Raw genomic sequence first — 15,126 nt, 5'->3', positions numbered from 1 at the left:
AGTGCCCCCCTCCATGTCTCCCCTGGCAGTACCCCTCCCCATGTCTCCTTTGGCAGTGCCCCCCATGTCTCCCCTGGCAGTGCCCCCCCTCCATGTCTCCCCTGGCAGTGCCCCTCCTCCATGTCTCCCCTTGCAGTGCCCCTCCCCCATGTCTCCCCTGGCAGTGGCCCTCCTCCATGTCTCCCCTGGCAGTGCCCCTCCTCCATGTCTCCCCTGGCAGTGCCCCCCATGTCTCCCCTGGCAGTGCCCCCCTCCATGTCTCCCCTGGCAGTGCCCCTCCCCATGTCTCCCCTGGCAGTGCCCCTCCCCCATGTCTCCCCTGGCAGTGCCCCCCATGTCTCCCCTGGCAGTGCCCCCCTCCATGTCTCCCCTGGCAGTGCCCCTCCCCATGTCTCCCCTGGCAGTGCCCCCCTCCATGTCTCCCCTGGCAGTACCACTCCCCATGTCTCCTCTGGCAGTGCCCCCCATGTCTCCCCTGGCAGTGCCCCCCCTCCATGTCTCCCCTGGCAGTGCCCCTCCTCCATGTCTCCCCTGGCAGTGCCCCCCTCCATGTCTCCCCTGGCAGTGCCCCTCCTCCATGTCTCCCCTGGCAGTGCCCCTCCCCCATGTCTCCCCTGGCAGTGGCCCTCCTCCATGTCTCCCCTGGCAGTGCCCCTCCTCCATGTCTCCCCTGGCAGTGCCCCTCCCCCATGTCTCCCCTGGCAGTGCCCCCCATGTCTCCCCTGGCAGTGCCCCCCTCCATGTCTCCCCTGGCAGTGCCCCTCCCCATGTCTCCCCTGGCAGTGCCCCCCATGTCTCCCCTGGCAGTGCCCCCCCTCCATGTCTCCCCTGGCAGTGCCCCCCTCCATGTCTCCCCTGGCAGTGCCCCTCCCCATGTCTCCCCTGGCAGTGCCCCCCATGTCTCCCCTGGCAGTGCCCCCCCTCCATGTCTCCCCTGGCAGTGCCCCCCATGTCTCCCCTGGCAGTGCCCCTCCTCCATGTCTCCCCTGGCAGTGCCCCCCTCCATGTCTCCCCTGGCAGTGCCCTCCTCCATGTCTCCCCTGGCAGTGCCCCTCCTCCATGTCTCCCCTGGCAGTGCCCCCCTCCATGTCTCCCCTGGAAGTGCCCCTCCCCCACAATCCTTTCAGGATTTGCCTCCCATTGACTTCAGTGGGGTTCACATTAAAGTTTGCAGATTTTTAGATGTTTGCAGGAAGTGCCGGTCAATCCCACCCAATCAGATCTGCCCGTCACTAATCTCCCGCTAATGTGACACAAATGGGGCACAAATCCCATCCACCATCCCCCGACTGCAGATATGAAGGAGGAGGGGGGGTGGGGAGGAATTTTCTCTGAAGTAAGTCTGCGTCGTGCCAATTAAAGGCGAGGAAGGAATGAATAGTTAATGAGCGTTGTGCATGGCGGGGGGGGGGGGGGGCGCAGCGAGCGTCGGGCAGCGATCGTCTTGTGCCGAGCCATTCGCTGATAATCCCATTTCTTGGAATTTCTCTTTTCAGCAGTTTGCAGGACCAGAAGGAGGAAGTGCAGAAACGTTTGTCCTACACGACGCACAAGCTGGAGATGATGGAGAGCGAATTTGATTCCACCCGCCAATATCTGGAGACGGAGCTGAGGAGGGCGCAGGAGGAGCTGGAGAAAGTCACCGAGAAGCTGCGCAGGTCAGTCCACCAACCTACCGCGCCCTTCTGTGTGGGCGGAGTCTGAAACCCCCAGAGACAGACAGACCACTTACCCACCGGCCACTCCCCCTTCCTGACCACTTACCCACCAGGCACTCCCCTCCCCCTTCCTGACCACTTACCCACCGGGCACCCCCCTCCCCCTTCCTGACCACTTACCCACCGGGCACTCCCCTCCCCCTTCCTGACCACTTACCCACCGGGCACTCCCCTCCCCCTTCCCGACCACTTACCCACCGGGCACTCCCCTCCCCCTTCCTGACCACTTACCCACCAGGCACTCCCCTCCCCCTTCCCGACCACTTACCCACCGGCCACTCCCCCTTCCTGACCACTTACCCACCGGGCACTCCCCTCCCCCTTCCTGACCACTTACCCACCGGGCACTCCCCTCCCCCTTCCTGACCACTTACCCACCGGGCACTCCCCTTCCCGACTACTTACCCACCGGGCACCCCCCTCCCCCTTCCTGACCACTTACCCACCGGGCACTCCCCTCCCCCTTCCTGACCACTTACCCACCGGCCACTCCCCTCCCCCTTCCTGACCACTTACCCACCGGGCACTCCCCTTCCCCTTCCTGACCACTTACCCACCGGGCACTCCCCTCGTCCTTCCCAACCACTTACCCACCAGGCACTCCCCCTTCCCGACCACTTACCCACCGGGCACTCCCCTTCCTGACCACTTACCCACCGGGCACTCCCCTCCCCCTTCCTGACCACTTACCCACTGGGCACTCCCCTCCCCGTTCCCGACCACTTACCCACCGGGCACTCCCCTCCCCCTTCCTGACCACTTACCCACCGGGCACTCCCCTCCCCCTTCCCGACCACTTACCCACCGGGCACTCCCCTTCCTGACCACTTACCCACCAGCCACTCCCCTCCCCCTTCCGACCACTTACCTACCGGGCACTCCCCTCCCCCTTCCTGACCACTTACCCACCGGGCACTCCCCTCCCCCTTCCTAACCACTTACCTACCGGGCACTCCCCTTCCTGACCACTTACCCACCGGGCACTCCCCTTCCTGACCACTTACCCACCGGCCACTCCCCTCCCCCTTCCCGACCACTTACCCACCGGGCACTCCCCTCCCCCTTCCTGACCACTTGCCCACCGGCACTCCCCTCCCCCTTCCTAACCACTTACCTACCGGGCACTCCCCTTCCTGACAACTTACCCACCAGGCACTCCCCCCCCCTTCCTGACCACTTACCCACCAGGCACTCCCCTCCCCCTTCCTGACCACTTACCCACCGGGCACTCCGCTTCCCCTTCCTGACCACTTACCCACGGGCACTCCCCTCCCCCTTCCCGACCACTTACCCACCGGGCACTCCCCTCCCCCTTTCTAATCAGGCCAATTCTCAGCTTTCAGTGCTCTCACATTTTGAATGACAATTACTCAGTCATGTGACATTGTACACATGGAACATTTTTGTCCTTTTTTTCACATAAATAGAACTTTCTTTTGCTCGTGGGGGGGGGCAAATTTTTTGTACTATAAATAGAAAAAGATTGAAAACTTTGTTAAAAAAATGCATTTTTCTTCGTTTCTATTAAAAAATTTTGCAAATTCATAATTTTTCTTCATAAATTTTGGCCAAGATGTATTCTGCTCCATATCTTTGGTAAAAATAACCCCAATCGGGGTAAATTATTTGGTCTTTGTGAAAGTTATCGAGTCCACAATCTATGCCAATCACTGAGAATCGATCAATCCTGATGTACTGACGGCCGATCTCATTTCTTGAGACCCGAACAAGCCAGGAAAGTACAAATACCCCCCAAATCTCCCCCTTTTTCAAAAGTAGACATTCCAAGGTATTTAGTAAGAGGCATGGCGAGTTTTTTGAAGTTTTTATTTTTTTCCCCACAATTCTTTGCAAAATGAAGATTTTTTTTTTCTTCACAAAGTTGTCATATTATCAGGTTATCTCTCACACACAGCGTATGCATACCACAAATTACACCCCAAAATACATTCTGCTGCTCCTCCTGAGTACGGCGATACCACAGGTGTGAGACCTTCACACAGTCTGGCCACATAGAGGCCCAACATGCAGGGAGCACCTTCAGGGGGTTCTAGGGTCATAAATTACACATCTCATTTCCTGAGCACCAGGACAATGGAAACACCTCAAAAATGACCCCATATTGGAAACCATATACCCCAACCTATATATTCTATGAGGCATAATGAGTCTTTTGAACATGTCATTTTTTTCCACACGTTTTTGGAAAATGTGGAAAGAAAATGTAAACGCATTTTTCTATGCATTTTTTACGGCACTGACGGCGCTGATGAGGATCCACTGACAAGGTGGCACTCGTGACGTGAGCACTTATTGGGCACTTTAGTGGCACTGTAAAGCAGATGTGGTACTGAAGGGGCATTGCTGGGCACTGACGTGGCACTATTGGGACACAGAGGAGGAGATACAGGTGTGATCATTGGAGGAGATAGAGGTGTGATCATTGGAGGAAGTACAGGTGTGATCATTGGATGAGGTACAGGTGTGATCATTGGATGAGGTACAGGTGTGATCATTGGAGGAGATACAGGTGTGATCACTGGAGATACAGGTGTGATCATTGGAGGAGATACAGGTGTGATCACTGGAGATACAGGTGTGATCATTGGAGGAGGTACAGGTGTGATCATTGGAGGAGGTACAGGTGTGATCATTGGAGGAGGTACAGGTGTGATCATTGGAGGAGGTACAGGTGTGATCATTGGAGGAGATACAGGTGTGATCATTGGAGGAGGTACAGGTGTGATCATTGGAGGAGATACAGGTGTGATCATTGGAGGAGATACAGGTGTGATCATTGGAGGAGATACAGGTGTGATCATTGGAGGAGATACAGGTGTGATCATTGGAGGAGTACAGGTGTGATCATTGGAGGAGATACAGGTGTGATCATTGGAGGAGATACAGGTGTGATCATTGGAGGAGATACAGGTGTGATCATTGGAGGAAGTACAGGTGTGATCATTGGAGGAGATACGGGTGTGATCATTGGAGGAGGTACGAGTGTGATCATTGGAGGAGGTACAGGTGTAATCATTGGAGGAGGTACAGGTGTGATCATTGGAGGAAGTACAGGTGTGATCATTGGAGGAGATACAGGTGTGATCATTGGAGGAGGTACAGGTGTGATCATTGGAGGAGATACAGGTGTGATCATTGGAGGAAGTACAGGTGTGATCATTGGAGGAGATACAGGTGTGATCATTGGAGGAGATACAGGTGTGATCATTGGAGGAGGTACAGGTGTGATCATTGAGGAGATACAGGTGTGATCATTGGAGGAGGTACAGGTGTGATCATTGGAGGAGGTACAGGTGTGATCATTGGAGGAGATAGAGGTGTGATCATTGGAGGAAGTACAGGTGTGATCATTGGAGGAAGTACAGGTGTGATCATTGGAGGAGGTACAGGTGTGATCATTGGAGGAGGTACAGGTGTGATCATTGGAGGAGATAGAGGTGTGATCATTGGAGGAAGTACAGGTGTGATCATTGGAGTAAGTACAGGTGTGATCATTGGAGGAGGTACAGGTGTGATCATTGGAGGAGATACAGGTGTGATCATTGGAGGAGGTACAGGTGTGATCATTGGAGGAGATACAGGTGTGATCATTGGAGGAGGTACAGGTGTGATCATTGGAGGAGGTACAGGTGTGATCATTGGAGGAAGTACAGTGTGATCATTGGAGGAGATACAGGTGTGATCATTGGAGGAGGTACGGGTGTGATCATGGAGGAGATACAGGTGTGATCATTGGAGAGGTACAGGTGTGATCATTGGAGGAGATACAGGTGTGATCATTGGAGAAGATACAGGTGTGATCATTGGAGGAGGTACAGGTGTGATCATTGGAGGAGATACAGGTGTGATCATTGGAGGAGTACAGGTGTGATCATTGGAGGAGATACAGGTGTGATCATTGGAGGAGTACAGGTGTGATCATTGGAGGAGATACAGGTGTGATCATTGGAGGAGGTACAGGTGTGATCATTGGATGAGGTACAGGTGTGATCATTGGAGGAGATACAGGTGTGATCATTGGAGGAAGTACAGGTGTGATCATTGGATGAGGTACAGGTGTGATCATTGATGAGGTACAGGTGTGATCATTGGAGGAGATAGAGGTGTGATCATTGGAGGAAGTACAAGTGTGATCACTGGAGGAGATAGAGGTGTGATCATTGGAGGAAGTACAGGTGTGATCACTGGAGGAGATACAGGTGTGATCATTGGAGGAGGTACAGGTGTGATCATTGGAGAGATACAGGTGTGATCATTGGAGGAGGTACAGGTGTGATCATTGGAGGAGATACAGGTTTGATCATTGGAGGAAGTACAGGTGTGATCATTGGATGAGGTACAGGTGTGATCATTGGAGGAGATACAGGTGTGATCATTGGAGGAAGTACAGGTGTGATCATTGGAGGAGATACAGGTGTGATCATTGGAGGAGGTACAGGTGTGATCATTGGAGGAGATACAGGTGTGATCATTGAGGAGGTACAGGTGTGATCATTGGATGAGTACAGGTGTGATCATTGGAGAAGATACAGGTGTGATCATTGGAGGAGATACAGGTGTGATCATTGGAGGAGATACAGGTGTGATCATTGGAGGAAGTACAGGTGTGATCATTGGAGGAGGTACAGGTGTGATCATTGGAGGAGATACAGGTGTGATCATTGGAGGAGATACAGGTGTGATAGTATAGGACAGTTTGGATACATTGTAGTCCTCGGTATAGTATATTATGGGATGTAGTCCTCGGTATAGTATATTATGGATGTAGTCCTCGGTATATTATGGGATGTAGTCCTCGGTATAGTATATTATGGGATGTAGTCCTCGGTATAGTATATTATGGGATGTAGTCCCCGGTATATTATGGGATGTAGTCCTCGGTATAGTATATTATGGGATGTAGTCCTCTGTATATTATGGGATGTAGTCCCCGGTATAGTATATTATGGGATGTAGTCCTCGGTATAGTATATTATGGGATGTAGTCCTCGGTATATTATGGGATGTAGTCCTCGGTATATTATGGGATGTAGTCCTCGGTATATATGGGATGTAGTCACCGGTGTATTATGGGATGTAGTCCTCGGTATAGTATATTATGGGATGTAGTTCCCGGTATATTATGGGATGTAGTCCCTGGTATAGTATATTATGGGATGTAGTCCCCATATATTATGGGATGTAGTCCCCGGTATATTATGGGATGTAGTCCCTGGTATATTATGGGATGTAGTCCCCAGTATATTATGGGATGTAGTCCCCTGTATATTATGGGATGTAGTCCTCGGTATAGTATATTATGGATGTAGTCCCCTGTATATTATGGGATGTAGTCCCCGGTATATTATGGGATGTAGTCCCCGGTATATTATGGATGTAGTCCCCAGTATATTATGGGATGTAGTCCTCGGTATAGTATATTATGGGATGTAGTCCCCTGTATATTATGGGATGTAGTCCCCGGTATATTATGGGATGTAGCCCCCGGTATATTATGGGATGTAGTCCCCTGTATATTATGGGATGTAGTCCTCGGTATAGTATATTATGGGATGTAGTCCCCTGTATATTATGGGATGTAGTCCCCGGTATATTATGGGATGTAGTCCCCGGTATATTATGGGATGTAGTCCCCAGTATATTATGGGATGTAGTCCTCGGTATAGTATATTATGGGATGTAGTCCCCGGTATATTATGGGATGTAGTCCTCGGTATAGTATATTATGGGATGTAGCCCCCTGTATAGTATATTATGGGATGTAGTCCTCGGTATAGTATATTATGGGATGTAGTCCCCAGTATATTATGGGATGTAGTCCCCAGTATATTATGGGATGTAGTCCTCGGTATAGTATATTATGGGATGTAGTCCCCGGTATATTATGGGATGTAGTCCTCGGTATAGTATATTATGGGATGTAGCCCCCTGTATAGTATATTATGGGATGTAGTCCCCTGTATAGTATATTATGGGATGTAGCCCCCTGTATAGTATATTATGGGATGTAGCCCCCTGTATAGTATATTATGGGATGTAGTCCCCTGTATAGTATATTATGGGATGTCACCCTCCTGTGTATAGGACAGAGCTGAGCTCCTTAGCATGTACAGTAATTTGCTGTATTTTATCCCCATGTGACATTAAGCCGCTGATAAAAGTGCAAATCAGAGTGCGATGTTTACGATCGCCCGGCGCCCCTCATCATCTGTCGCAGAATCCGCGTTTATTATCTGTCCCAGGCTGCCTGGACCTTAATGATCCCCGTCTGGCGGAATTTTTCCGAGCTGACAGGCCCGTCTGTGATTCATTGTTTCTGCGGCATTTAGAATAATTGGTGGACAGAAGAACTCATTAAGGAACCAGCGAGAAGTATCGCTGCCGTAACCCCGCCAGAAAGATTTCACCGTGCCGCAATGAATATTCATCATCTAAAGCAGGTTTGTCAACAGAGATTCGGCGGGACATTTATATCAGCTCAGCCGTGGCTTTACTGACACCGCGACTTGGGTGGGCACAGCTTGTCGCCAGGGGCGGGGCTTAGCCACAACATCAGGGAAATCAATCCGTTCATGACAATGTGAAACCAGATCAGAGAGGAGCACGGGGGGGGGGGGGGGGGGGGGGTAACACAGATAACAGCGGCGCATATTAAACATTTAAAAATGGCTGACATGATCACTTTAAATAAAAAATGGAAGTTGTTATTTCTGATCGATTTTCTTTTTTCTTTTTTTTTGTATTTTTTCTTTTCAGAATACAAACCAATTACATGTCCCTGCAGAGAATAAATCAGGAGCTGGAGGAGAAGCTGCACCGGATGGTGAGAGAACCTTCTATGGATTTAATGCTGTTGCTGCATTTTTAATATTTTGAATATTTTTACTGCATTTGATTTTTTTGAGATAAAATAAAAGCGATCGGGACACGATTCTGGGGCTGACTTGTTTTCACTGGTGCCGGTTCCGGGGCTGTCACTGACCTGGAACAAGCATGAAGACAGCAAAGTCTGAGCTTGTTCTGGGTCAGGGTACGGCTGACAGCACAGAGCCTGCACATAAGTCAGATGCAGCCCCTGTATATATATCTGAGCCAACCGGTCCACTAGATGAACTCCAGGCAAACCGCTAAATATACAAGTGAAATAAATCTGCAGGCCTGATGAATGAGAGAGGAACACAGACATGCCGGACATGTGCAGCTCACCCCAGAGAACACGCCCTTCAATGTGCAGCAATACATATAAATACAGTATGTGACAAAAGTAAGTACACCCCTCAGTGACATTTGTGTAAATCTTTTCTTCTATCTTTTCATGTGACAACACTGAAGAAATGACACTTGTCTACAATGTAAAGTAGTGAGTGTACAGCTTGTATAACAGTGTAAATTTACTGTCCCCTCAAAATAACTCAAGACAAGGCCCTTAAAGCGGAAGGCCACCCTAAAATAAAAAAAGTGCATTCATATTCTTAAAAAAATTTTAAAAAAAACATTTGAAAAAAAAAAAAATTTAACTTGCCTGAAACCCCTATTGCTACGCAGTCTTCCTAATCTGCCTCTTCCTATTCCGCGGAGCTTCCTCCTCTTCGACGAGCAGCCCCGTTGCATTCTGGGACATGTGTGTGTCCCAAAAAACAACGGGGCCATTCACAAAGCGCCGTGCGACTCGAACATGCGCAGTAGGAAACTGGCAGTAGAGCCGCAAGGCTCCACTGCCTGTTTCCCCTCATTAGGATGGAGGCGCCAGCATCCGATGGACAGATCGGCCTCGGGGGGCCAACATCCCATGCTCGCTGGACAGATAAGTGTCCTTATTAAAAGTTTGTAGCTGCTGAATTTAAAAAAAAAAATTGCAGATTTAATGTCTAAACCGCTGGCAACAAAAGTCAGTACACCCCTAAGTGAAAATCTCCAAATTGGGCCCAAAGTGTCAATAATTTGTGTGGGCACCATTATTTTCCAGCACTGCCTTAACCCTCTTGGACATGGAGGTCACCAGAGCTTCACAGGTTGTCACTGGAGTCCTCTTCCCCTCCTCCATGATGACATCACAGAGCTGGTGGATGTTAGAGACCTTGCGCTCCTCCACCTTCTGTTTGAGGATGTCCCACAGATGATCAATAGGGTTTAGGTCTGGAGACATGCTTGGCCAGTCCATCACCTTTACCCTCAGCTTCTTTAGCAAGGCAGTGGTGGTCTTGGAGGTGTGTTTGGGGTGGTTATCATGTTGGAATACCGCCCTGCGGTCCAGTCTCTGAAGGGAGGGGATCATGTTCTGCTTCAGTATATCACAGTACATGTTGGCATTCATGGTCCCCTCAATGATCTGTAGCTCCCCAGTGCCGGCAGCACTCATGCAGCCCCAGATCATGACACTCCCACCACCATGCTTGACTGTAGACAAGACACACTTGTCTTTGTCCTCCTCACCTGGTTGCCCCCACACACGCTTGTCACCATCTGAACCAAATAAGTTTATCTTGCTCTCATCAGACCACAGGACATGGTTCCAGTAATCCATGTCCTTAGTCTGCTTGTCTTCAGCAAACTGTTTGCAGACTTTCTTGTGTATCATCTTTAGACGAGGCTTCCTTCTGGGATGACAGCCATGCAGACTAATTTGATGCAGTGTGCGGCGTGTGGTCTGAGCACTGACAGGCTGACCCCCCACCCCTACAACCTCTGCAGCAATGCTGGCAGCACTCATACGTCTATTTCCCAAAGACAACCTCTGGATATGACGCTGAGCACGTGACCTCAACTTCTTTGGTGGACCATGGCGAGGCCTGTTCTGAGTGGAACCTGTCCTGTTATACCGCTGTATGGTCTTGGCCACCGTGCTGCAGATCAGTTTCAGGGTCTTGGCAATCTTCTTATAGCCTAGATCATCTTTATATAGAGAAACTATTCTTTTTTTCAGATCCTCAGAGAGTTCTTTGCCATGAGGTGCCATGTTGTACTTCCAGTGACCAGTATGAGAGAGTGAGAGCGATAACACCAAATTTAACACACCTGCTCCCCATTCACACCTGAGACCTTGTAACACTAACGAGTCACATGACACCGGGGAGGGAAAATGGCTAATTGGGCCCAATTTGGAGATTTTTTTTTTCTTAGGGGTGTACTGACTTTTGTTGCCAGCGGTTTAGACATTAATGGCTGTGTGTTGAGTTATTTTGAGGGGACAGTAAATTTACACTGTTATACAAGCTGTACACTCACTACTTTACATTGTAGACAAGTGTCATTTCTTCAGTGTTGTCACATGAAAAGAGAGAAGAAAAGATTTACACAAATGTGACTGGGGGGTGTACTTACTTTTGTCAGATACTGTATGTGTATATATATATATATATATATATATATATATATATATATATAGTTCTCCCATCCCCCACAGTATACGGACCCCTGACCGGTCTACATACGGAGGCTGAGTTGTATTTATCTTGTATACAGGATTGTTATTTCGGCAGTCCTGGCATTGATCTGGCACACGATGTTCCTTCACTTTCCATCTCCTCGCTGTACAGAAGGAGATCAAAGGGAACCCGTCCGGCTCCTTCTTCTTCATTCTGGGATTTGGCTCGGAGTGATGAAGGTATCAAAGTGAAGATGTGAGACGTCTTCCTGGCTGAGGATTCGGTCAGAACACCCCGGAAGCTCCGAATCTTCTTCTGAGGGATCGGTCTGCCACCTTCTCATCTCCTGATTGCGGCTTGCAATCTCTTTTCCTTCTGTTATATTGTCTTTGAGCCGCTCTTCGTCTTCCATTCCATCATCCGTCATGTTTTCGCTTTGGATAGTAAGGAAGGGTTAGAACCTCAGTCACCTTCTGCTGACGGAAGATTGTCATATTTGTATTGTACTCAATGCTGCAATGTGATACCATTCAATTACCATCCCAGTAGATTCTTATGCCCCGTACACACGGTCGGATTTTCCGACGGAAAATGTGTGATAGGACCTTGTTGTCGGAAATTCCGACCGTGTGTGGGCTCCATCACACATTTTCCATCGGATTTTCTGACACACAAAGTTGGAGAGCAGGATATAAAATTTTCCGACAACAAAATCCGTTGTCGGAAATTCCGATCGTGTGTACACAAATCCGAGGGACAAAGTGCCACGCATGCTCAGAATAAATAAAGAGATGAAAGCTATTGGCCACTGCCCCGTTTATACTCCCGACGCTCGTGTTTTACGTCACCGCGTTTAGAACGATCAGATTTTCCGACAACTTTGTGTGACCGTGTGTATGCAAGACAAGTTTGAGCCAACATCCGTCGGAAAAAATCCTAGGATTTTGTTGTCGGAATGTCCGAGCAATGTCCGATCAATGTCTGATCAATGTCCGATCAATGTCCGACCGTGTGTATGGGGCATAAGAATTATATACCTCCCATCGTACAGGACCATACCATATACTGTATAGGACCATGCCATATACTGTATAGGACCATGCCATATACTGTATAGGATCATCATCCCATATACTGTATAGGACCATGCTATATACTGTATAGGACCATCATACCATATACTGTATAGGACCATGCCATATACTGTATAGGATCATCATCCCATATACTGTATAGGACCATGCCATATACTGTACAGGACCATGCCATATACTGTATAGGACCATCATGCCATATACTGTACAGGACCATGCCATATACTGTATAGGACCATGCTATATACTGTATAGGACCATGCCATATACTGAACAGGACCATGCCATATACTGTATAGGACCATGCTATATACTGTATAGGACCATGCCATATACTGTATAGGACCATCATGCCATATACTGTATAGGACCATGCCATATACTGTACAGGACCATGCCATATACTGTATAGGACCATCATGCCATATACTGTACAGGACCATGCCATATACTGTATAGGACCATGCTATATACTGTATAGGACCATGCCATATACTGAACAGGACCATGCCATATACTGTATAGGACCATGCTATATACTGTATAGGACCATGCCATATACTGTATAGGACCATCATGCCATATACTGTACAGGACCATGCCATATACTGTACAGGACCATGCTATATACTGTATAGGACCATGCCATATACTGAACAGGACCATGCCATATACTGTATAGGACCATGCTATATACTGTATAGGACCATGCCATATACTGTATAGGACCATCATGCCATATACTGTATAGGACCATGCTATATACTGTATAGGACCATGCTATATACTGTATAGGACCATCATGCCATATACTGTACAGGACCATGCCACATACTGTATAGGACCATCATGCCATATACTGTACAGGACCATGCCATATACTGTATAGGACCATGCTATATACTGTATAGGACCATGCTATATACTGTATAGGACCATCATGCCATATACTGTACAGGACCATGCCACATACTGTATAGGACCATGCCAAGTTTATTTACTAAAACTGGAGGGTGCAAAATCTGGTGAGCTCTGCATAGAAACCAATCAGCTTCCAGGTTTTATTGTCAAACCTTCATCAAACAAGCTGAAGTTAGAAGCTGATTGGTCTCTGTGCAGAGCTGCACCAGATTTTGCACCCTCCAGTTTAAGTAAATCTCCCCCATAGCATGTATAAGACCAAGCCATGCCCAGTATAGGACCGAGCCATGCCCAGTATAGGACCAATCCATGCCCAGTATAGGACCGAGCCATGCCCTGTATAGGACCAATCCATGCCCTGTATAGGACCAATCCATGCCCAGTATAGGACCAATCCATGCCCAGTATAAGACCGAGCCATGCCCAGTATAGGACCAATCCATGCCCAGTATAAGACCGAGCCATGCCCAGTATAGGACCAATCCATGCCCGGTATAGGACCAATCCATGCCCAGTATAGGACCAATCCATGCCTGGTATAGGACCAATCCATGCCCAGTATAGGACCGAGCCATGCCCAGTATAAGACCGAGCCATGCCCAGTATAGGACCAATCCATGCCCAGTATAAGACCGAGCCATGCCCAGTATAGGACCGAGCCATGCCCAGTATAAGACCGAGCCATGCCCAGTATAGGACCAATCCATGCCCAGTATAAGACCGAGCCATGCCTGGTATAGGACCAATCCATGCCCAGTATAGGACCGAGCCATGCCCAGTATAGAACCAATCCATGCCCTGTATAGGACCAATCCATGCCCAGTATAGGACCAATCCATGCCCAGTATAAGACCGAGCCATGCCTGGTATAGGACCAATCCATGCCCAGTATAGGACCGAGCCATGCCCAGTATAGGACCAATCCATGCCCTGTATAGGACCAATCCATGCCCAGTATAGGACCAATCCATGCCCAGTATAAGACCGAGCCATGCCCAGTATAGGACCAATCCATGCCCAGTATAGGACCGAGCCATGCCCAGTATAGGACCGAGCCATGCCCAGTATAGGACCAAGCCATGCCCAGCATAAGACCGAGCCATGCCCAGTATAGGACCGAGCCATGCCCAGTATAAGACCAATCCATGCCCAGTATAGGACCAATCCATGCCCGGTATAGGACCAATCCATGCCTGGTATAGGACCAATCCATGCCCGGTATAGGACCAATCCATGCCCAGTATAGGACCGAGCCATGCCCAGTATAGGACCGAGCCATGCCCAGTATAAGACCGAGCCATGCCCAGTATAAGACCAATCCATGCCCAGTATAGGACCGAGCCATGCCCAGTATAGGACCAATCCATGCCCAGTATAGGACCGAGCCATGCCCAGTATAGGACCGAGCCATGCCCAGTATAGGACCAAGCCATGCCCAGCATAAGACCGAGCCATGCCCAGTATAGGACCGAGCCATGCCCAGTATAGGACCAATCCATGCCCAGTATAGGACCAATCCATGCCCAGTATAGGACCAATCCATGCCTGGTATAGGACCAATCCATGCCCGGTATAGGACCAATCCATGCCCAGTATAGGACCGAGCCATGCCCAGTATAGGACCGAGCCATGCCCAGTATAAGACCGAGCCATGCCCAGTATAAGACCAATCCATGCCTAGTATAGGACTGAGCCATGCCCAGTATAGGACCGAGCCATGCCCAGTATAAGACCAATCCATGCCTAGTATAGGACTGAGCCATGCCCAGTATAGGACCGAGCCATGCCCAGTATAGGACCGAGCCATGCCCAGTATAGGACCAATCCATGCCCAGTATAGGACCGAGCCATGCCCAGTATAGGACCAATCCATGCCCAGTATAGGACCAATCCATGCCCTGTATAGGACCGAGCCATGCCCAGTATAGGACCGAGCCATGCCCAGTATAGGACCGATCCATGCCCAGTATAGGACCGAGCCATGCCCAGTATAGGACCGAGCCATGC

General features: G+C 49.4%; 1 protein-coding gene across 4 annotated transcripts in view; it reads left to right on the top strand.

The window, feature by feature from the left end:
• BEGAIN (brain enriched guanylate kinase associated) overlaps nucleotides 1-15,126 on the top strand; it is a 239,830-nt gene that overhangs the window by 131,605 nt on the left and 93,099 nt on the right. For all 4 annotated transcript variants that reach the window (XM_073610033.1, XM_073610031.1, XM_073610034.1 and 1 more), the window contains 2 exons: nucleotides 1,497-1,658; nucleotides 8,496-8,562. In XM_073610033.1, the coding sequence (XP_073466134.1) occupies nucleotides 1,497-1,658; nucleotides 8,496-8,562 (229 nt within the window). The remainder of the gene's footprint in view (nucleotides 1-1,496; nucleotides 1,659-8,495; nucleotides 8,563-15,126) is intronic.

The sequence above is a fragment of the Aquarana catesbeiana genome, linkage group LG13 (assembly GCF_042186555.1).
Source record: "Aquarana catesbeiana isolate 2022-GZ linkage group LG13, ASM4218655v1, whole genome shotgun sequence".
NCBI classification, from domain to species: Eukaryota; Metazoa; Chordata; class Amphibia; order Anura; family Ranidae; genus Aquarana; species Aquarana catesbeiana.
This window is presented reverse-complemented; position numbering and strand designations above follow the sequence as displayed.